The sequence below is a fragment of the Bubalus bubalis genome, chromosome 4 (genome assembly GCF_019923935.1).
Source record: "Bubalus bubalis isolate 160015118507 breed Murrah chromosome 4, NDDB_SH_1, whole genome shotgun sequence".
In the NCBI taxonomy this organism is placed as follows: Eukaryota; Metazoa; Chordata; class Mammalia; order Artiodactyla; family Bovidae; genus Bubalus; species Bubalus bubalis.
The window spans coordinates 164,779,040-164,800,678 of record NC_059160.1 but is presented as its reverse complement, the minus strand read 5'-3'; the positions used below and the strand labels follow the sequence as shown (position 1 = coordinate 164,800,678).

Here is a 21,639-nt window from a genome sequence, read left to right as displayed (position 1 = left end):
CTTCTCCTCCTGCCCCCAATCCCTCCCAGCATCAGAGTCTTTTCCAATGAGTCAACTCTTCTCATGAGGTGGCCAAAGTACTGGAGTTTCAGCTTTAGCATCATTCCTTCCAAAGAACACCCAGGACTGATCTCCTTTAGAATGGACTGGTTGGACCTCCTTGCAGTCCAAAGGACTCTCAAGAGTCTTCTCCAACACCACAGTTCAAAAGCATCAATTCTTCGGTGCTCAGCCTTCTTCACAGTCCAACTCTCACATCCATACATGACCACAGGAAAAACCATAGCCTTGACTAGACGAACCTTTGTTGGCAAAGTAATGTCTCTGCTTTTGAGTATGCTATCCAGGTTGGTCATAACTTTCCTTCCAAGGAGTAAGCGTCTTTTAATTTCATGGCTTCGGTCACCATCTTCAGTGATTTTGGAACCCCCCAAAATAAAGTCTGACACTGTTTCTACTGTTTCCCCATCTATTTGCCATGAAGTGATGGGGCCAGATGCCATGATCTTCGTTTTCTGAATGTTGAGCTTTAAGCCAACTTTTTCACTCTCCTCTTTCACTTTCATCAAGAGGCTTTTTAGTTCCTCTTCACTTTCTGCCATAAGGGTGGTGTCATGTGCGTATCTGAGGTTATTGATATTTCTCCTGGCAATCTTGATTCCAGCTTGTGCTTCTTCCAGCCCAGCATTTCTCATGATGTACTCTGCATAGAAGTTAAATAAGCAGGGTGACAATATACAGCCTTGAAGTACTCCTTTTCCTATTTGGACCCAGTCTGTTGTTCCATGTCCAGTTCTCACTGTTGCTTCCTGACCTGCATACAGGTTTCTCAAGAGGCAGGTCAGGTGTCTGGTATTCCCATCTCTTTCAGAATTTTCCACAGTTTATTGTGATCCATACCGTCAAAGGCTTTGGCATAGTCAAGCAGAAATAGATGTTTTTCCGGAATTCTCTTGCTTTTTCAATGATCCAGTGGATGTTGGCAATTTGATCTCTGGTTCCTCTGGCTTTTCTAAAACCAGCTTGAACATCTGGAAGTCCACGGTTCACGTATTGCTGAAGCCTGGCTTGGAGAATTTTGAGCATCACTTTACTAGCGTGTGAGATGAGTGCAACTGTGCAGTAGTTTGAGCATTCTTTGGCATTGCCTTTCTTTGGGATTGGAATGAAAACAGACCTTTTCCAGTCCTGTGGCCACTGCTGAGTTTTCCAAATGTGCTGGCATACTGAGTGCACCACTTTCACAGCATCATCTTTTCAGGATTTGAAATAGCTCCACTGGAATTCCATCACCTCCACTAGCTTTGTTCGTAGTGATGCTTTCTAAGGCCCACTTGACTTCACATTTCAGGATGTCTGGCTCTAGGTGAGTGATCACACTATCGTGATTATCTTGGTCGTGAAGATCTTTTTTATACAGTTCTTCTGTATATTCTTGCCACTTTTTCTTAGTATCTTCTTAAGTTCCTGCATTGCCTTAGGGCTCACCAATTAATGCTTAAAGGTGGCCATAACCACAGATGACTATGACGTCCTTTGTTTACTGATATGGCAGGCAGTATTCCATTTCTCACAAGTAATTCTGAGAAGCTGGCATATTTTATCATGATTACTACAATTGCGAACACCACCACACTGAACTGCTGTGCCTCCTGGGAGAAGCCCTATTGCCAACGGGTTTTCAAATTTTGCATTCTAGGTCTCTTGTCCCATCATTTCTTCCACCTGCGTCAGGATCTCAGCTAGAGGAACAGCCACCTCACATCCCCGTCCCTACTCTGATCGACGGTTTAGGTCTCACTGCCAGCTGGCACCCCACTCCAGTACTTTTGCCTGGAAAATCCCATGGACGGAGGAGCCTGGTAGGCTGCAGTCCATGGGGTCGCGAAGAGTCGGACACGACTGAGCGACTTCACTTTCACTTTTCACTTTCATGCATTGGAGAAGGCAATGGTAACCCACTCCACTGTTCTTGCCTGGAGAATCCCAGGGACAGGGGAGCCTGGTGGGCTGCCGTCTATGGGTCGCACAGAGTCGGACACGACTGAAGTAACTTAGTAGCAGCAGCAGCAGCCGGCTTGTGGCCAGGACACCGCCTGTAGGCCAGATGTGGCAGTGCCCTTCAAGTCGGACAGGCGCTCTGGCGCATGCGCCGCCTGGCGCGCAGCCTCAGTCCGGTGCGGCGGGAACGAAGCGCTCTTGGGGGTGGCCGGTGCGAACGGCAGGTCGAGCTTGCGTGAGGGCCTGCTTAGGCCTTCCCTTCTCCACTCTAATAGGTCAGGAAAGATTCAGAGAGGCCAGCTAGTGCCTCAAAACCGCACCGGCAGTGGGAGACGGCGCCAGGATGCACATCTACGTTAGTTTCCTCCCCACAAAACCATCTGCTTAGTCTGGCGTTGTATCTGTCCCTACACTGAGCCAGAGGACATCACTTGCTGTATAACGTGGACTCTTACCACGGGGCACTTGTATTTCTAGGTTTCTGGGTGTTCCTTAAGGGCTCTGGGATCACAATTCAAATGAGTTATGGGCCTGGCCTGATGTGTCCACCCTGTCTGTTTTCAGAAGTCCTGATTTGAATTTATTGAAAGACCTACCTGAGATGTGGGAGCTCTGGAAGTTGGATTCCTCAAGTAGGTTCCAACTAAAATGATTTTGTCCCTTAGGTTCAGCTCCTGGTTCAAAGCCGATCTTATAAGGTTAAGAGGAATCTCACCTGGAAAGTGGCTCATCCGAGTGGAGACCTCCCACCAGGACCGCGGAACCCATGAGGAACAAGGCCAAGAAAGCAGATCCTAAATTGGCACAACTGATAGCACAAAGCAACCCTTGTGCTCTCCAAGCCTCCCTTCAGACTGTGGCAACCTGTTTGAACTGGAGAGGAGAGATGAACTGGGCTAGGCAAGGGGAAAATTTGCCTAGGACATCACACTTTTGAGGGTTTGAGAGAGCATAGTATGGGGGAAAGATATACCACTTACCACTAAGAAAATGTTATCTCAGACATTCTTAAAAGCCCTTGACTTATTTCAGATTCTCCACTCTTTCCAGTTCCTGAGGAGGCCTCACAACATGCCCCTTATCCCATGGAGCACTGAGAGCTGTGTGTGCTTCCTTCATCCTCACTTCACAGACACAGGAAGTGAGTGAAGGAAAGAGCTTCCTGGATTACTAGTTTCTGCCCAGCACGAAAGATGAAGAAAACTCAGCCCCAGAGGATGAATGTCCAGGTCATCCCATTCTTAGCAGCCTAGCCAGTAGTCAGATTTTCAGACACAGTTAAGTCAAACTTAGTTCCTATCAAAAGACTGAGAAACTACTGCCAAGGTAGTTAAGGACCAAAAGATGTTTCTAAGGAGGACATTTCATCTAGCTAGTGTACGGAGCGTATAGGTAAGAGAACCAGGAAATGCAAGGCAGGTCAGATCTCTTGTGATCTATTCTTTCTCCTCCAGCCCCACTCTTGTTCTCTACATGTAGTGTCCTTGATCCCACAGAAAATAACAGATCTAAAGTGAGTTATTCTTTTTCTCCTTCGTTTAGTGTCTTATATGAGACTTTTCAGGGTTAGTAAGTTAGAATGGAAATACAGAAATAGATGAAAACCAACTTCAAGGATAATATACAGGAACACATCAGTACCGGGATGAAGTAATATGCAGAAATACGCAGGTTGTATGCTGTTACTATTCTGTGCTATTGTTGACCCAGTTTGCGTTTTCTCATAGTCATAGCAAAAATGCAAATATTGTTACATGATTTGTGTTGGCCCTTAAATCATCATGCTAATTCCTCATGAGAAGGTAAGAATCCTAAAAAAAAGTTTCTTTCCTAATCTTCCTGTAGGTATCACAGTAAATAATCTTTCAGTGACTATGGGAAATGGGTGCAACCAGCTGCTGCAATTGCCCCTCCGGGAAGCAGCACTTTGTGTTGAAGGAGAGTCCAGTCAGTTCAGGTTTCCAGGGGATGCAAGACTGGTCTTGCAGACCTCTTTGGCTTTGGTATGTAGGCAATGTTGGCTCCTAAAATAAGTTGGAATGTGTTTATTCCTAGAAGAGTTCATATAGATTGTTACTATGTCTTCCATAAATGTTTGGCAGAATTCACTTGTACCGTCTGGCCTGTACTTTGTGTGGGAAGGTTGTCAGCTACAAATATTAGTTTAATAGGGCTATTCAGTTTTCTCTTTCTTCTTGAGTGAGCTTTGGTAGTTTGTACCTTTCAACAACTTTTTCTATTTCAACTAAGTTGTTGGATTTATTGGCATAATTAATAAAATTTTATGCTACTTTAGCCACACCCCACACATTGTTATAATTCAAAATATTTTCAGATTTTCCTTGTTATTTTCTCTTTATCCCATGGCTTATTTAGGAGTCATTAACTTAAATGGTGACTCTATATCTGTTAGCAATTTCTAATTAAGTTCTGATCAGAGTGTATCTTGTATGATTTCCATTCTTTTAAATTGTTTGCAACTTTTTTTTTTTGCCCATAACATGTACACTTGGAAAGAATGTGTATTATGCTGTTGTTGGACTATTCTATAAATGTTAGTCAAGCTGGTTGATAATCTTATATATCCTAACTGATTTTCTGTCCATTTGTGCTATCAATTACCAAGTGTTGAGATTGATAATTTGCCTACAGCTATTTCAATTTTGTTTTTATTTCATGCATTTTGAAGCTCTGTTATAAATGTATTGGAACTAGAAGATAACTGTTTTTCTGTTGGACTCACAAAAGTAGAATGCAGGTCTGTCCCTAAGGGCCATTTGATTTCTACAGAGAAGAAATTTCTCATCTTCTGCTGGTTGACAGTGCACATGGGTTAGGGGAGGAGGACAAGTGTGTTTGGAATGAGGGGACTGTCCCAAATACAACTGAACATTAAGTTCACTGCTTTCCCTTTCATGTCTCATGTTCATAGTATTACGCATTTCTGAGCCTGCAGCCAAACTGGTTCCTTTTTGTCCTTAATGTAAGCCATATAAATGGCCCCTGCTTCTGCTCTGATACAATAGTTGTCTTTCATATTTCAGTTTTTTATTGAGACCTCCTATTTACTGGTGGTTTTTCTCTTGTTCACTTCATTGCTGTGGTTTTATAAATGTAAAGTTTCTAGCATTTTAATGCTGTCCAGAGAGATGTTCAACACAGCACATTTTCTAGTCCTTTCCCCTTACCTTTTTGCTTAGCTGACCAAACCCTGAATGACTTCTGTAGCGGCTGGAATCAGCTGCCGCACACTCCCTATGTATTAGCTTTTCCCAGCTCTATGTCTTGAAGCTGCTTGTCAGTATCACCTACTCCCAGGTACCACTCCAATGCCAGTTTTACTCTCACAACTACTTTAGGCATGTTGCTTTGGACTTTCCCTGGCTCTCATTACCTACTTTGCCTTCATGCTCAGTCATGACTCTTTTTTGCCAATGAAAGTACAGTAAGAAAGGTCATGAAGCTGCGAATGTGAACTTCCAAATTTCTCTCTGGCTGTGCTGGGTCTCTGTAACTGCACAGTCTTTCTCTAGTTGTGCTAAGGGGGCTTCTCATCGTGGTGGCTTTTCTTGTTGCGGGGCATAGGCTTGAGAGTGGACTTCAGTAGTGGCGGTATACACGCTTAACTGCCCCTCAGCATGTGGAATCTTCCCAGACCAGGGATCAAACCATGTCCCCTGCATTGGTGGGCAGATTCTTAACCACTGGATCACCAGGGAAGTACCGCATTTCTTTTTATCCCCTAACTCTGTCAGTGGTTTAAAAGATTATAATTTAGAAGTGTAACTGCAAGTAGTAATCATATATTCACCAGTATTCTGAACTTAAGATCTTAAACAATCCATATAGAAAGTAAAAGCACCTACTGAGTAGGTAAGAATTTTAAGAATTTAGTCTGTAACCTAGATTCTTTGCCAAAGGTCTTTGTTCAGGTACCAGTAAAGGACCAATCTTAGGACAACCCTTGAATTCTGAAAAGAATCATTTTGAAACACATCTGTTTTGTTTTTGTTTTTGTTTTTTTTTCATTTTCACATGTCTGAAGTTGAGATGTCTTAAAAATTAACAAAGTGTTTTCTCTTTGTCAATCTATGGCATCTTTAGGACTTCATGAAATGTGAGACATGCCCTGTTCTTTCTGCATTTTCTTTTTAAAATAATTTTACTTTTGGCTGTGCTGGGTCTTCGTTGCTGTGTGGGCTTTTCTCTAGTTGCAGTGAGTAGAGGCTACTCTTTGGTTGCAGTTCGAAGGTTTCTCATTTGCTGTGGCTTCTCTTGTTGCAGAACACAGGCAATAGGGCATGCAGGCTTCAGCAGTTCTGGGCTCAGTAGTTGGGGCTCCTGGGCTCTAGAGCACAGGCTTAGTTGGTCCAAGCCATGTGGGATATTTTCAGATCAGGGATTGAATTCATGTCTCCTGCATTGGCAGGCGGATTCTCTATCACTGAGCCACCAAGAAGGCTCCTTTTCCTGCATTTTCATGTACAAGTTCCTTTTTCTGACTTTCCCTCCAAACTTCCTTACCACAATCAGCAAAATGCTTCCCAAGGACTCTGACCACATTTCAATTTTTTAAGAAAGCTAATGCTTAAAAGAGAACAATAAAAGCTAAACAGAGTTAAAAACATTGCTAAATTAAGGTATGTATAAAAGGAGACTTGGAAAACAGGCTAGTTTATAATCATTTGAGACTTGGACTTTAGATCTACTCTCTGTACTCACTACACATGGATTCTTATGATCATATTTGGCTCTAAGTCCCAAACAGATTATACATATCAGCCAATTAGAAGACATATGTGACAAACAAGAGTCAAATCCAGAAGAGATGTTCACATAGAATCTTATGAGGCCAGGAGGAACTGGGAGGGATTCATAATTCTAGCACTCACCAAAGCAGAATCACATCAGTTGTGATACCATCTTATGGTATCCAAACTAGTGAGGGTATTATGCAATGCCAAAGCACAGATGCTCAGTCACTACCCTAATCATTCTATGTGGGCTCCTCTGAGTTGGAGTCAAATATTCTGGGATTGCCTCTTGAAGGAAAGCAAGTCTCAATCTGTCACCTTCCTCCATTTCTTATTAGACATTAGCTACATTTCCTCTAAATTTAACATGTCACTTTCCTGTTATCCATGTCCAGTTAACTGTTTCAGGTTAACTTTGATCAGGATGTACCAGTTATAACCCCACCTCCTCAAGGTAATAAATATTGCATCTATATTCCCCCCACCATTTTTTCATGTATGGATACTAGTCACTGGTGAATAACTAAACTATAGGTGACTAGGGAGCCTCTTAAGCATCACTTGGGGAATCAGTCATTGTTTAGAAAATCAGGGTTGCAATTAGTTCATTGTATAGTAACTTCTGCTTTACTTATGTATTCACTAAAAAACAATTAATTTTCTCTCAACTATTTTACAAGCTTACTGTTTTACCTTCTAGGAGATGATCCTTAACCCTCTGAGGTGTCCTAGCTCCACACCCCAATTGAATTATGTGTGGTAGAGTGCATATTTTAAGCCTTGTCATCTCAAAACATACTCTCCAAGCCTTCCTCAAGTTCCAAAGTGTAAATTTAATCAGAGAAGAGAGAAAATACAGAAAGAAAGGAAAAAAGCCAAGCAAAACAAAACAATAATAGTTTAGCCATTAAGTGAAGCAAGGACCTGTAATTCCTCTAGAATATAGATAATATTCTGAGCCATGTCATTTGAGCTGTTTTGCAGATACTGAAACTGCCACCAGATGCAAGAAGTTGTTTGCTGCCCATAAGCAAGCAGACCCCAGATGGGTTGATGATATTGACTCTTAATTGCCTCACCATCAACCAATGAGAAGAATGTCCATGAACTGATCATGCACCCCACAGTCCCCTGTTCCTCACCTTATGTTTCTCTGAAAGCCATCAGTTTGGGTCTGATGAGCACCAGCTGCTTGGACTCCTTTGGTGCCCTGCAGTAAATGGTGCACTTACTTTACAACCCAGTGTCAGTAGATCGGCTGTACTCTGCTCGGCCAAGAAGACCCAAGTGTGGCTCAGGAACAATGTTGCAAAAGCAAATGACTTTTGGGGGTTATAGCAAATATTAAAACATATTGTGCAATCATAATTTAAAGAGGGCTACTCAGGGCTGGAAGGAAATATGAAAAACACAAGGCACACGATTTGAAGAGAAAGCCAAAGTCCCAGATTCTCAGAGAGTGTGAACAAAGGAAACGTGTTCTGCTTAGACAAATATAAGGTTCTTGCACTTAGAAATGCTGAGTAGGATATGTAGCTCTAGTAACACTGGGTGAATGGCAAAGTACAGACGTTTTCACTCTACCCATCTAAGCAACAAGAACAATCAATTCACTGTGTAGCATAACAAAGTGCTTGGTACTTAAATACCTTGAGTGAATGACTTTCAGTGAGGGAACATATCTGAATAACTCTTACTACATCCTGAGAATGTGAAAGTAAGAGTGATGTTAGAAATATTGAAGTCTTTGGAGTAAGAGCATGTGATTGAAGACCTCATTTAATGGGGATCTTTCCTGTGGACCCGCTGGTGGATGTGGAGGTTGGAGCTCTGGCTGAAGCCCTTCCCACATTTGTTGCACTCGTAGGGCTTCTCTCCAGTATGGACTCTCTGGTGGATGAGGAGTTTGGAGCTCTGGCTGAAGCCCTTCCCACACTTGCCACAGTGATAGGGCTTCTCCCCAGTGTGGACTCTCAGGTGGATGCGGAGGTCTGAGCTCTGGCTGAAGCCCTTCCCGCACTCGTAGCACTGGTAAGGCTTCTCCCCCGTGTGTGAACAGCGGTGGATGTGAAGGTTTGAGCTCTGACTGAAGCCCTTCCCGCACTCCCCACACTTGTAGGGCCTCTCCCCTGTGTGGATGCGCTGGTGGATGTGCAGGTTGGAGCGCTGACTGAAGCTCATGCCGCACTCCCCACACTCGTAGGGCTTCTCGCCGGTGTGCACTCGCTGGTGGATGTGCAGTTTGGAGCTCTGAGTAAAGCCCTTCCCGCACTTGTCGCATTTATAAGGCTTCTCACCTGTGTGGACTGAGTGATGAATGAGCAGACTTGAACTCCTGGTGAAGCCCTTCCCACACTTATCGCACTTATAAGGCTTCTCATCTGCGTGGACTTCACGGTGGATGAGGAGACTTGAGCTCCTTGTGAAGCCCTTCCCGCACTGATCACATCTGTAGGGCTTTTCTTCAGTGTGGTCCCTCTGATGAAGGACTAGATCTGAGCGCTCACTGAAGTCCCTGCCACACTGACTACATTTGTATACTTTCTCTGAAGGGCGGATTTTCTCACCAGGGTGACCACCTGGGCTGGCGGTACGTGTTTTCCCACAGTCTTGATGGCTACAGGGCTTCTCCTCTGTATGAGCTCTCTGATAATGATGACTGGCCACCCGGGATTTCCAACCACAAACGTCTTTGTGGTTATAGTCAAAGGGCTCCAAGGATTCTTTCAACTGGCCAATATGGCAGACTGTCTCCCCTTTGAGCAATGGCAAGACCACTTCTTTCACATCAGCCACAAGTTTATCTTGAAGGTTCTCTGAACAATGCTCAATGGGAGGACTTTTTGCCCCTGTCAGTTTCCTCTCAGTGCTTTCTTCAGTTACAAACAGACTTTTGCTTTCCTGAGGATCCTGGGGCTCTTTCTTACAGAATGAGGAGTCCTGGGTGGCCATCTGGATTGGGACTTTCAAAGATGAATATTCTTCACTCTCCATGTTTTTTTAAATCACCACTCTGAAGAGTCACCACACTGCTTGTGGTTCCTGGAAATATTAGAAGATACTTTTCTCCACTTCTGACAAGTAGAAAGATCCAGTTCAGGGTTACTTACACCTCCCTGTGAATATTCACAATTTAATTCTGACTCCTCGTTACTGTACTAAGCCACCTCTTCCAAAATTTGCCAGCAGGAAGGCTCTTGAGGTAATAGATAATGTAAGTACTTTATCTTCATTTTCCACAAAATTTTCATTCAAGTCTCCTAGGAAACAAAGGGAATTCAGTGATAACAAACAAAATTTCAAGATTTCAGAGCTGCCTAAGGTAACTAGCAAAAAGTTCAGTCTTGTCCTTTACTCATGTCCTTTGGGTTAATGTCAGGAAGGGAGAGGGCTGGGTACACAAAACAGAAGTCTTGTCTCTGCTTTTAAGTACTGCCAATAAAAGCATTTGTACCTTAGCCTTGTAGAAGGCTATGAATCCCACATCCTTGTTATCCCACAATTAACATTTCATTCCATTTTATCAATTAAATGTCAATTAAAATAAAATGAAGTACTTGACTTTAATAAGTGCTTGGGATACAAAGAAGAAAATACAAATCCTTTTGCTTGATAAGCTAGAATCTACTGGGAAGAAAGACAAATAGGTCAACAATAATGCCACGTAAGTGCTTCTATATAGATGCATGCATAGCTAGTCATGGGGACATAAAAGGAAGGGCAGTTGGCTCAAACCTTGGGGAAGATTTCTGGGAGCAAATGTAAGGGGAAAAAAAGTGGAATGTGGAGAGAAAATATGACATGTTCTGGAAAAGTATAAGTAGTTTCTTGTGAAGGAAATAAAACAGGTAACAGTGATTATAAATACCATCATAAATGAGCAAGACTTTAAGGTGGAGAGAGAGCTGCTGTAGCAAATCAGGAGTGTGATGAGGAGGATGGTTACGGACAGAAAGGGAGAGATTTGTTCTAAATCACATGACAACTGACTAAACTCAAAAGGGAAAGCAGGCCCCAAGCATGACCCTCAAGTCCCTTGAATGAGTGACGAGGTATGGGCTACTATCTCATAAGACAGGGGATCTTAATCTCCAAGGCTAGAGTAGGGAAGGGGACAGAAAACAAACTCGGAATCTCACTTTTTAAATTTGTGGTGCTGGTGGGATATTCTGTTCAGTAAGTGAAACATGTGGGTCTGGAGCTCCTGGGAGAGAACTGTGCTAGGAATATAGATTATAGACTTACTATAGATGGTCCCTGACTTACGATGGCTTCACTTACAAATTTTCGACTCTATGGTGGTGTGACAGTGATATGCCTTTGAATTTTGGTCCTTTCCTGGGCTAACAACATGCTGGACAAACTTCCCTCATGATGCTGGGCAATGGCAGCAGCTGCGGCTCCAAACAGTATGCTTCCAATCACGGTCTTTCCCTTTCAGTACAGCGTCCAATGAACTACATGAGATACGCAACACTATTATAAAACAGGCTTTGTGTTAGAGATTTGGCCCAACTTTAGGCCAGTGTAAATGTTCTGAGCATAATTAAGGCAGGTTAAGCTAAGTTATGATGTTCAGTAGATTAGGTGTATTAAAGGCATTTTTGACTTAAAAGTATTTTTCCATTTACAATGAATTTATGGGGATATAACCCAACTATAAGTTAAGGAAGATCTGTAGTATGTATGTTAATCAAAACAATTAGGGTAAAGATCCTTATATTACACTGAAATGACCAAAATAAGAAAACCCACAATGGTCTTGGAAAAAAGGAAAGACTGCCATTACTAGAATAAAATCGCTAGGGAACTCCTTGTGATAAAGTGCAGATGGATGAGGTCTAATGGAGAAACAAACAAACAAAAAACAAATGCACAGCTCAAATTACGTACAGAAAAAGGCTCCTGAAGAAGATGGAGAACGTCTGAAGAAGTCCGAGAAATTAAAATTCCAAGCTTAGAATCAACTATTCTGAAGTAAGAGGTTTGTTCTGGAAGTAGGTTTATTATATCGTGCTGGGCATTTCTAATGTCTTGACTAGTTGCCATTAGCAGCGCCACGGTCCCAACTACCCTCTTCCCCACAAAAAAATGAAAAACTAGGAGGTTAAGGGTAGTGGCCCCATATAAAGCTTCAGAAACAAACTGTGTGCAAAGAAGGGCTCCTAATAGTATGATCTGGGCTGAAGACAGCAGCATAAGTTGAGGAAACGCCAAACCTGCACAATGACAGGGCTGAGGTACAAAAAGAAGCAGCCGGCGCCACGTGTGCCCAGGATAAAGCCGCAAGCTGATCTGTGAGGCGGGATTTCTGACAAGAAGAACATCCCAGAGCTGGAAACTGAAGCAGGGCATGTCCCAGATAACATACTGGCCTTAAGAGGCAACCTCAAAAAAAGGGTCTACATCGTAACTCACCATCTGGATTCTTATTAGATTCATGCCAAGCCCAGTCAGCAGAGGTGTCCCCTGTGAGCTGAATACACGTGCACCAAGAAAGGGCTGAGCATCAGCTGAGGGTGGTGGACTCCAGTATCATGCTGCGGACATAGGGCTTTCGGAAAAAAAAAGAGACAAGAAACATAAGGAAACAAACAAGAAAGGTAGAAACTAACGTCAATAAAGAGAGGTGCAAACTCATGAAACAGTAAACAGAGGTAACAGAATTTAAAAGATTCATAGTGAAAATCCCAGAGAAATCTGAGGGGATATCACATCTAAAAAAACTACGACCTAATAATAAAATATAAACACAGTGCTATAAAGAATAATTAGAATTTTTCTAAATTAATAAAAAGATTGAAAACAATGATAATCATAATATTTGAGACTTGTTCAGACACCGAGTTGTGTTTGACTGCAGCACGCCAGGCTTCCCTGTCCTTCACTATCTCCCAGAGTTTGCTTAAACTCATGTCCACTGAGTTGGTGATGCCATCCAGCATTTAAGGTTTACTGTCCTCACGTGGAGCACTCAGCAGATGCATGGGCCTACGTGAGAAAAACTGTTAGGACACTCGCTCTGCACTGGAGGAACCACGGTTAAAATGGCCGAGTAATTTGTGTCATAGCTACTGTCAGGCAGCCTGCTTCTAAGGTCTGCAGTCTAGATGGGTTGAACAGCTAAACGAATATCCACCTAAAATGAAGACGGAGGGGCACTCAAGGAACGCAAAGTAAAGGTAGACAGATGGATGACAAGAGCCTGCCTTGTGCGAGTTTGATGAATATAGTGCAGGCAGAATGAAGAGAAAGAAATGATCAAAGAATTAACAGGGAAAAAAATTTTCTTAGAATTCAGGAGTCAGGGCTCACTAAATGTTAAAAACTGTGAAACCTCAGGACTTCAACGAAACAAAAAAAACTCAAAAAACCCCCCAAAAAACCCAGAAAATGCTAAACGTATCTAAACAGAAAAGCCAAGTTATGTGCAAATACAAATGAGAATTATATTGACAGTGAACTACAGAACAGCAGTATTGTATACCTGAAGATAAATGAGCAATATCTTCTAATTTAGGAAATAAACTGACTGTAAAATTAGCCTTCTATCTCATACCCAAGTCAATCAGTAGACTGGCTAGACACTTTTTCAGATAAGAAAGGATTTTAAAAATTACTGAAACAATTATTCAGTAGTGTACGGTAGTAAAAATTTTTTAATTAAGAAAAAGATGACATATAAGAAATAGCAGTGAGCATTAAGAAATCAGTAAAATAGACAAGCTGAATCAACTGTTGATATACAAAAGAAAACAGTAATTAACCAAATCAACTAAAATGCTCTAGAAACAGAATGGAAAGGGAAAAACCTCAAATTAAATATATTTTGAAAAGCAAAAATTAGTTGTAGGAAAGGGAAAAAACAAAAAGACGAACTGTAATCTATGTATACTATTTGACTCTGCAGGAACAAGAGTTATGAAGTCAAAGCAATGTAAGTATTAATCACTGATGTGACTCTGATGTAAACTCTCGGGATGATGGGCATGTTGGGGGAAATAATGAAGTCAATACAAAATGTCAAATATTGATAAACTGAAAAAATAGCAGTATATCATAATATAATAAATTAAAACTAAAACTACCTGTTAACACTGGTTAAAAACCCAAAGCCCGCTGACACATGTTGCTTGTGAATGTAAATTGGTATCACCCCTCAAGAAGGACATTTTAACAATTATGTCTCAAAATCACAAATCTATGCACTCAGCAGTCCAGCTCGGGGGTTTTACTCTTCAGATTTCTTGGCACAGTTGTGAGTGCTACTTGCACAAGATTTATTCACTGCAGACAGCTTGTGACAGCAAATGATCAGAACTCGAAGTATAGACCCCACCTTTACTTTTGCCTCTCTGCACACCAGTCTCTTATCAAGCAGTCCCAGTGATACTGGGTAAATAAGTTCATACCATTGTATTGTCCTAATGGCTTCCCACTGAACTCAACACAAATTCACATTTTTTTACCAATGCCTTCAATGCCACGAATGAACCAACCCCCACTCTGTTCTTCCCAGACGCTTCCTGTGTTCTAGCCACACTCCTTCTTTTAGGTGTCTGGGTCTCCTCATGAACTATTCTCTTGCCTGGAATATTCTTCCCCTACCCAGTCACCTGTTTAATGCCCACTAATGCTTTAGGTCTCAGTTTAAACACCACTTCAGAGGCTTTCCTTGAACCTCTCAACAACACATTTATCACTCTTGTCCCATCCCATGCCCTCATTCTCTCAGAACACAATTCTCCATCCTTCACAGACTTAATGAATTCACAGTAACACGCTGTGTTTACTATAATGTCTCTTTTACAAGACTATAAGACATATTTCTTTGCTGCTAAACTCCACAGCAGTCAATTTTTAAATCTTGATTCCCTGGTGGCTCAGACTGTAAAGAATCTGCCTGCAATGTGGGAGACCTGGGTTCAATCCCTGGGTCGGGAAGATACTCTGGAGAAGGGAATGGCAACCCACTCTAGTATTCTTGCCTGGAGAATTCCATGAGCAGAGGAGCCTGGAGAGCTATAGTGCATGGGGTTGCAAAGAGTCGGACTCGATTGAGCGACTCACACACACATGTGTACATAAAGCAGTGGAGTATTAGATACATTGCTTTCCCTCCAGAAACCTGGCTGGAACCAAAGAAAATAAATCAGACTTGCAGATCTAATGGTTAAAATAAAAGTATACAAAAATATGTAATCAGGTAGGAGCCTGTGAGATATAAATTGAAAGTTCCGAGAAAAGAAGGAGATCGAGGACTTCCCTGTTTGGTACAGTGGATATGAATCTGCCTGCCAATGCAGGTGATACAGGTTTGATCCCTGGTCCAGGAAGATTCCACATGCCACGGAGCAGCTAAGCCATGCACCACAACCAATGAGCCCATGTGCCTCAACTACTGAAGCCCACGTGCTCTAGGGGCTGTGCTCCCCAACAAGAGATGCCACGGCAACGAGCAGCCTACTCACCGCAACGAAGAGTAGTCCCTGCTCCCTGCAAGTAGAGAAAAGCCGGCACACAGCAACGAAGACCCAGCACAGCCAAAGATAGATAAAATTAACAAAAAAAGGAAAAGAGAAGGAGATGGAATGGGGGTGGTCGAAGATCTCACACAGGTAAATTACTTCAAATAAAATCTTAACAAACAGAATTCACAAGAAACCAGAACATGGCAATCAAGGGCCCCAGAGCAAGGAAGCATGGAGACCTCAGGAAAACAGGCTTAGCTGGAAAGGAGGGCGACCGTCGGGCAGCAGAGAATAACGCTCTGTAGTAAAAGTAGAGCTTGAAAGGCTCTGAAGGCGAGGGGGAGTTTAGAGGCTCTACCCCAGCAACTAAAGGTGATGGGCATGGAGAGCTCTCCATTATCCTACAACCCTCAACTTGCTCCAGCTGAGAGAGCACATCGGAGACACACAGGTGTGGGTGACTGTGCAAAAAGAAAAGCAGTCTCAAACTCTGGCTTATAAAGGGTGGACCACGTACGGTTTCTTGGACAATTCTCCAAGTAAGGCTACCATTCTCCAGTTCTCACCAAGTAAAGCTCTTTAGGGTTTTCCAGGTGGCACAGTGGTGAAGAACTCACCTGCCAGTGCAGAAGATGCCAGAGACATGGGTTGGACCCCTGGGTCAGGAAGATCCCTTGGGGCAGGAAATGGCAACCCACTCCAGTATTCTTGCCTGGAAAATTCCACGGACAGAGGAGCCTGGCGAACTACAGTCCATGGGGTCACAAAAAGCTGGACATGACTGAGCACACACACACAAAGTTCTTTAGCTGCTTAGAATAATCAAAAACATCCTTTTCTGCCAAAAAGAAATTAAGAAAGTGATTCCTCAACTATAGCTCCTGGGGCCCCATCGATATTTAAAACTGAAGAAACAGAGACTCCCGGGCACTGGTGTTCAAGTTCATGTTCTTACCCACTGAGGCCAAGTGGCTGTAGTTCTCCAGCATCACAGCTCTGTGCAGCTTCCTCTCTATAGAGTCCAGCAACCCCACTCTTTCTTGGTGAAGTCCACAGAGGCATCCTTGAATGCTACTGGTTCCTAAAACATTAAGACATTCCTCCTCAACTGACAACCATCTGAACAAATGCCCCAGAAGGAAGGTGAGGTTGGGAGCACCGGAAGAGGGGAGAAGGATACAGAGTAAGGGTGCAGTTCAGGCTGATCTCAGTCTAGTCTGGATGGAGAACCTTTCCTTTCTCATTTCCTTGCTGGGCTGTCCTTTTGCCTCGTTCCTACTATTATCCTGATAACCTTAACACTCAGGAGAATGATTTACCCAACATGCTAACCTCACATTTCTTAATCTCTTTAATGCCAATGATCTTTGCCTCATTTCAAACTCAGGAACCACAATTAGGGCCATTTCACTATTTGGATCACTCTGTTTTTGAAATATTATCTCAAAATGCACACCTTAAAAACATCTTCCTATTTTTTCTTCTCTTCCTCCCTCACATCTATTTTACCAAGATCATCATCCTTTACTCCTCCCTTTTTCCTCTCAGCCAAAGTATACTTCTGAGATCAATTTTTCCCCTAGTCATATAAATCATATGTCCTTTCTTCTTCTAAACTACGTAGTCGAACATTCCTAGAAAAAATAAAATAGCACATTTACCCACAACCATAGAACACCCTCCTTAAGTATTCCCAAACATTTATCTCTAGTCCTAATCTTTCTTCTCAATTCCAGGCTCCAACTTCCCATCTACACTTGGATGTCTAAAAGGCACTTAAAACATACCAAGCCCCAACAGAATTTTTTTTTTTTTAATCTTTTGGCTGTGCCGCATAGCATGTAGGGATCTTAGTTCCCTGACATAGGATCAAACCCATGCCCCCTGCTTTGGCAGTTCGGAGTCTTAACCACTGGACCACCAGGTAAGTCACCCCAACAGAATTCTTGCTCCCACAGTCTCCATCAGTATCTGCTCTTCCCTTGTTGTCCCCCAAGTGCCACACAACCTACTAAATTGCTCAAGCCCAAATCCCAGAAGTCCTTTTGATTTTCTTCTCACTTCCTCACATTTTATTCATCACCAAGTCATCTCAACTCTGCCTTTAAAACATATCTGAAGCCACCCACTTCTTTCCAGCTTGCACTATTATCATTACAAGTCCCAGCTGTCGTTAACTTTCCACCTACACCAACCTCCTAAATTTGTCTTCCCCCACATGATGAATCTTCCACACAGCAGAGAGGGTGATCTTTTAAAACACGTACCATGCCAGGCATGAAACTCTCCAAAGGCTTTTCCATGCACATGGAATAAAATCCAGACTCTTCATTCTGGCCTGCAAGGCTTTACAGACTGGGGTCCTGTCAATTCTTCAAGCTCAGCCTGCGTCCTTCCCCCCTTACATTTCACCTGGCTTCTGTGACCACACTCAACTAATCTTTAAATCCTCAGCAAACAGCAAACCTGACTCAAAATCTAAATGACAAATATTTATTTATAAATTCACAATTAAAATCATGAAATGATACAAGTAAAAGAGAAATCTCGAGATCATCCAACTCGGCACTCAATTTACACATGAGAAAACTAAGGTTCATAACTGCAAAGTGACTCATTCAAAGTCACAGAGGAAGAGAAGGGTTAAATGGGACTCCTACCTTTCAGCAGAATCAAGGACAATGTCTGGTATACAGAAAACAGTAAGTACTGATGGAATGAAGTCCTTTCTTTAAATTAAAAAAATTATTAACATATGCCAGGATCTCAAAATGTCACTGTTCTAGCAATCCCCAACTTCATCACAGTGCATAATCATTAGGGAAGAGATAGAAGAAAAAAAAAAAAAGAGCACAGGTTCTTATGTCAATCTTTGCTGAAGTTCTCAATTATATTCAAGACACAAATATCATGCTTTCAATACTTTGAGGCAGCTTACCGTCCTCTAAAGAAACTGATTTTTATAAGAACTCATGGTACCTTTCTATAGATGTGGATGTGAGGATGGTTTTTGCCAACCAAAAAGATGGTCTTGCCGGTGGTGCTGTTAAGAATTAGTTTGTTTTCCCCCCCACCCCTTAAAATCCAGCCTGTATGCCTGAAACACTGTAAATCAACCATACTTCAATTTTTTAAAAATCATCTAATATTTAAAAAAAAAACCCAGCCTGATATTTTATTCAAATAACTCCTGGCGTGATGACCTGTTTAGTTACAGAGAAGAAACAGCACGAAGTTAGAAAACATGGGGTTGACATCTGACTTTGCTGTTCTCTGCAATAACACACACGAATTCTGCTCCCTCAGAATTAGAGCTCTCCTCTGTAAGATGATGGCACCAAGGCAGAGAGCTAAGAGGGGCTTCCCTGGGGGCTGGCTAATCCCTTCCTTTTCAAACATTCTATGATACTAAGTATCAGTCTTGAGGTAGCTTTCTAGAAGTGGTTTTGTGCAGACAAATGACAAGCTTTTTAAAACAGCCTACGTGGTAACTCAACAATTCATTGTACCAATTAAAATGTAGATACGTTGATAAAGGGAACAAAACAAGCAGAACTCAAAAGATGAGCAACCCATCCTATCTACCTTAGTGATGCTCACATCAAGTATGCAGAGAAATACTTCACAATAAATACAATAAATCTTTGGGTTGTACAAAGATCAGAGATAAAAAAGAAGTGAAATTCTCCTTTCAGGTGGTCTAGGGGAATGTTGCTTAGGAACCTTTAATTTTTAAAGAACACCACAGATAATTCTGATGCACAGCCTGGCTGAGGAGGATTTCTGGGAGTGACATGGTAATTACTGAGATGTTATGTAACACATTTTCTCATGTCTTTAACTCAAGTTTAATAAATGATTATTGTTAATGTGCATACTTTTTCCCACACACATCACATGCTCATGAAGAAAAGCACTGCAGTTTATAATTCTATTTGCTTTCCTGAGACCACTTAGCACTAGACTGAACATGTAACAGCTTTGGATGACTTTCAATGTCAGAGAAATGTCTGGCAGGAAAAGGCATGCTTCCAGAGATTGGACCAAACATGCTGTGTGAAGTCTTGCAATAAAAGAGCATAGCCCAGTCCTCTGAGGAGTGAATCAAACTCAAGGAGGCAGGGTAGTTCAGTGAAAACAGGGGTAGAATTTAAAGTCAGCAGATTGTGCAGACCCAGGTGACATCATTTGATAGGTATATGCTCTTAGTATCTTAATGTTCCTATACTGACATTGATAAACACTATATGTCTCACGCTTAAGTCCGACAAAGTAAAAAAAAAAGAAAAAAAGAAAAAAAACAGAACCAAGACAGGACCTGACACCAGATACACACTCAGTTAATGCCGATGTCCTTCCCAAAAAAGAAAGGATATTTCCATTCTCAGAGAAGAGAAACCCCAACTCACCTGGAACTTTGTCATTTTCTCCTTTCAGGAAGGACAGATTCCTGGAAAAGTGGAGTTAAGGGAAGCGAAAGAGCCGTGAAAATCAGGTCCACTTTGATGGACACAGACTAGCCAGTCCAGCAAGACTGCCGGGGGAAAAACGTTATCAGGTCCTGTTGCCTTTACACACCCTCTCCTGGGATGCTTTTGCTGTCTCTTCACGCTGCGCCTCCCTCGCCTCTCTCCACGGGGCTCTGGATCAAACAGCCCAAACCTCCCTCGCAAACCCATGAAAGTAAGAAAATCCCACTGCCCCCAGCAGCTCTAAGATGTGCCTACTTCCCCAGCCGTCGCCCTCAAGTTCTAGTTAGAGCAATAGCTCTCCGGATGAATGTGTCGCCTCTCGGAGATATTTCGGCTGCTCGAGACGCCTGAAAGTGACTCTATCGGGGATGCAGGGGCTCTGACGCAATCTCTTTTCAGCGAGGGCAGGACTGTGGGGACGGGAGGGTTGGTCCCTCACAGGGGCCCCTCTCGGTCCCCTAACGTCCACCGAAAACCTCCTTCGAATAAGGCCAGTCATCGGCGTGTAAAAGGCCGGTGTGGCCAACTGCGAAGCTCCCAGGCCGGCCAAGGCCGAAGCTCAGGCAGTAGAGAGGAGGACCCCTCGGAGCCACTGCCGGCTCAGAGCTTGGGTCCGCCTGGTCTCAGTTGATCACCGCTAGGTCTGGGGAACGCAGCGCCGGCCGCGGCGCGCGGACACACGTGCGGCCCTTGATCGCACCTCCGCCAGGACGCGCGCCCTCCCACGGCCACCCGCCAGGCTTCCGGGCCCCCGCAGCCCAGCGCCTCCCCCGGCGACACTCCCACGACTCAAACGCCAGACGCCTCTCAGCCGGCTGCGCAGGCTGCGCTGCTTGCCAGGCCTTTCTCACCTCTCACGTGGAATCCGATACCTGGAAGCGCAGGACTCGTGATACTGACCCGCGCCAGCGCCTAGGGCTCCGAACTACAAGTCCCAGAAAGCCGCGGGAGGGCCACGCCCACTTCCGGCGCCATTCCCGGGGCTTTGCCAGAAGCTGCGCTGGAGGGTAAGGTGCAGTTCCCTGTAAAGTGTTCTTTGAAATTCGCAACTAGTTCCTTCAAGTTATCCTCATATGTGGTATTTTCTTTATTTCTTTCTTGTATTTATTTTCAGTTCAGTTCAGTTCAGTCCAGTCGCTCAGTCGTGTCCGACTCTTCGCGACCCCATGAATCGCAGCACACCAGGCCTCCCTGTCCATCACCAACTCCCAGAGTTTACCCAAACTCATGTCCATCGAGTCAGTGATGCCATCCAGCCATCTCATCCTCTGTCGTCCCCTTCTCCTCCTGCCCCCAATCCCTCCCAGCATCAGGGTCTTTTCCAATGAGTCAACTCTTCGCATGAGGTGGCCAAAGGACTGGAGTTTCAGCTTTAGCATCATTCCTTCCAAAGAAATCCCAGGGCTGATCTCCTTCAGAATGGACTGGTTGGATCTCCTTGCAGTCCAAGGGACTCTGAAGAGTCTTCTCCAACACCACACTTCAAAAGCATCAATTCTTCGGCGCTCAGCCTTCTCCACAGTCCAACTCTCACATCCATACATGACCACAGGAAAAACCACAGCCTTGACTAGACGGACCTTTGTTGGCAAAGTAATGTCTCTGCTTTTGAATATGCTGTCTAGGTTGGTCATAACTTTCCTTCCAAGGAGTAAGCGTCTTTTAATTTCATGGCTGCAGTCACCATCTGCAGAGATTTTGGAGACCCAAAAATAAAGTCTGACACTGTTTCCACTGTTTCCCCATCTATTTCCCATGAAGTGATGGGACCGGATGCCATGATCTTCGTTTTCTCAATGTTGAGCTTTAAGCCAACTTTTTCACTTAAGTGCTACTGGGGGAAAAGAACGGAAATATCACCTGCAATTTCTTTCTCTTTAAAAACATTCTGAAATGAGTATCCCCCTTCTCACCTCTGAAGTTCGTTCATTTAGCAAACAT

The 21,639-nt window shown here is 43.3% G+C and overlaps 1 protein-coding gene and 1 long non-coding RNA gene across 12 annotated transcripts; one reads left to right on the top strand and one right to left on the bottom strand.

Moving 5' to 3' along the window:
* The first annotated feature begins 1,961 nt into the window (after window positions 1-1,961).
* LOC112584718 lies at window positions 1,962-3,581 on the top strand. The gene is made up of 2 exons (XR_003109124.3): window positions 1,962-2,356; window positions 2,667-3,581. It is a non-coding gene; the product is annotated as an uncharacterized LOC112584718 (long non-coding RNA).
* A 3,987-nt stretch (window positions 3,582-7,568) lies between these two features.
* Window positions 7,569-20,778, bottom strand: ZNF239 (zinc finger protein 239). Of its 11 annotated transcripts, XM_045165592.1 has the most exons (6): window positions 20,550-20,653; window positions 19,636-19,676; window positions 16,182-16,307; window positions 15,227-15,251; window positions 12,174-12,309; window positions 7,569-10,015 (listed from the first exon to the last, which is right to left on the bottom strand). In XM_045165592.1, the coding sequence occupies exon 6, from the start codon at window positions 9,747-9,749 to the stop codon at window positions 8,535-8,537; it is 1,215 nt and encodes a 404-aa protein (XP_045021527.1). In that variant the 5' UTR covers window positions 9,750-10,015; window positions 12,174-12,309; window positions 15,227-15,251; window positions 16,182-16,307; window positions 19,636-19,676; window positions 20,550-20,653; the 3' UTR covers window positions 7,569-8,534. The 11 variants fall into 11 exon arrangements, 10 of the variants coding, with proteins under 10 accessions (XP_045021527.1, XP_044798396.2, XP_044798397.2 ...); XM_044942461.2 differs by lacking the exon at window positions 15,227-15,251; XM_044942462.2 differs by lacking the exons at window positions 15,227-15,251; window positions 20,550-20,653 and adding an exon at window positions 19,805-20,517.
* Between the last annotated feature and the right edge of the window lie 861 nt (window positions 20,779-21,639).

Coding starts and splice junctions, on each gene's coding strand:
- ZNF239 (XM_045165592.1), bottom strand. CDS start 9,749: ATGGAGAGTGAAGAATATTCATCTTTGAAAGTCCCAATCCAGATGGCC.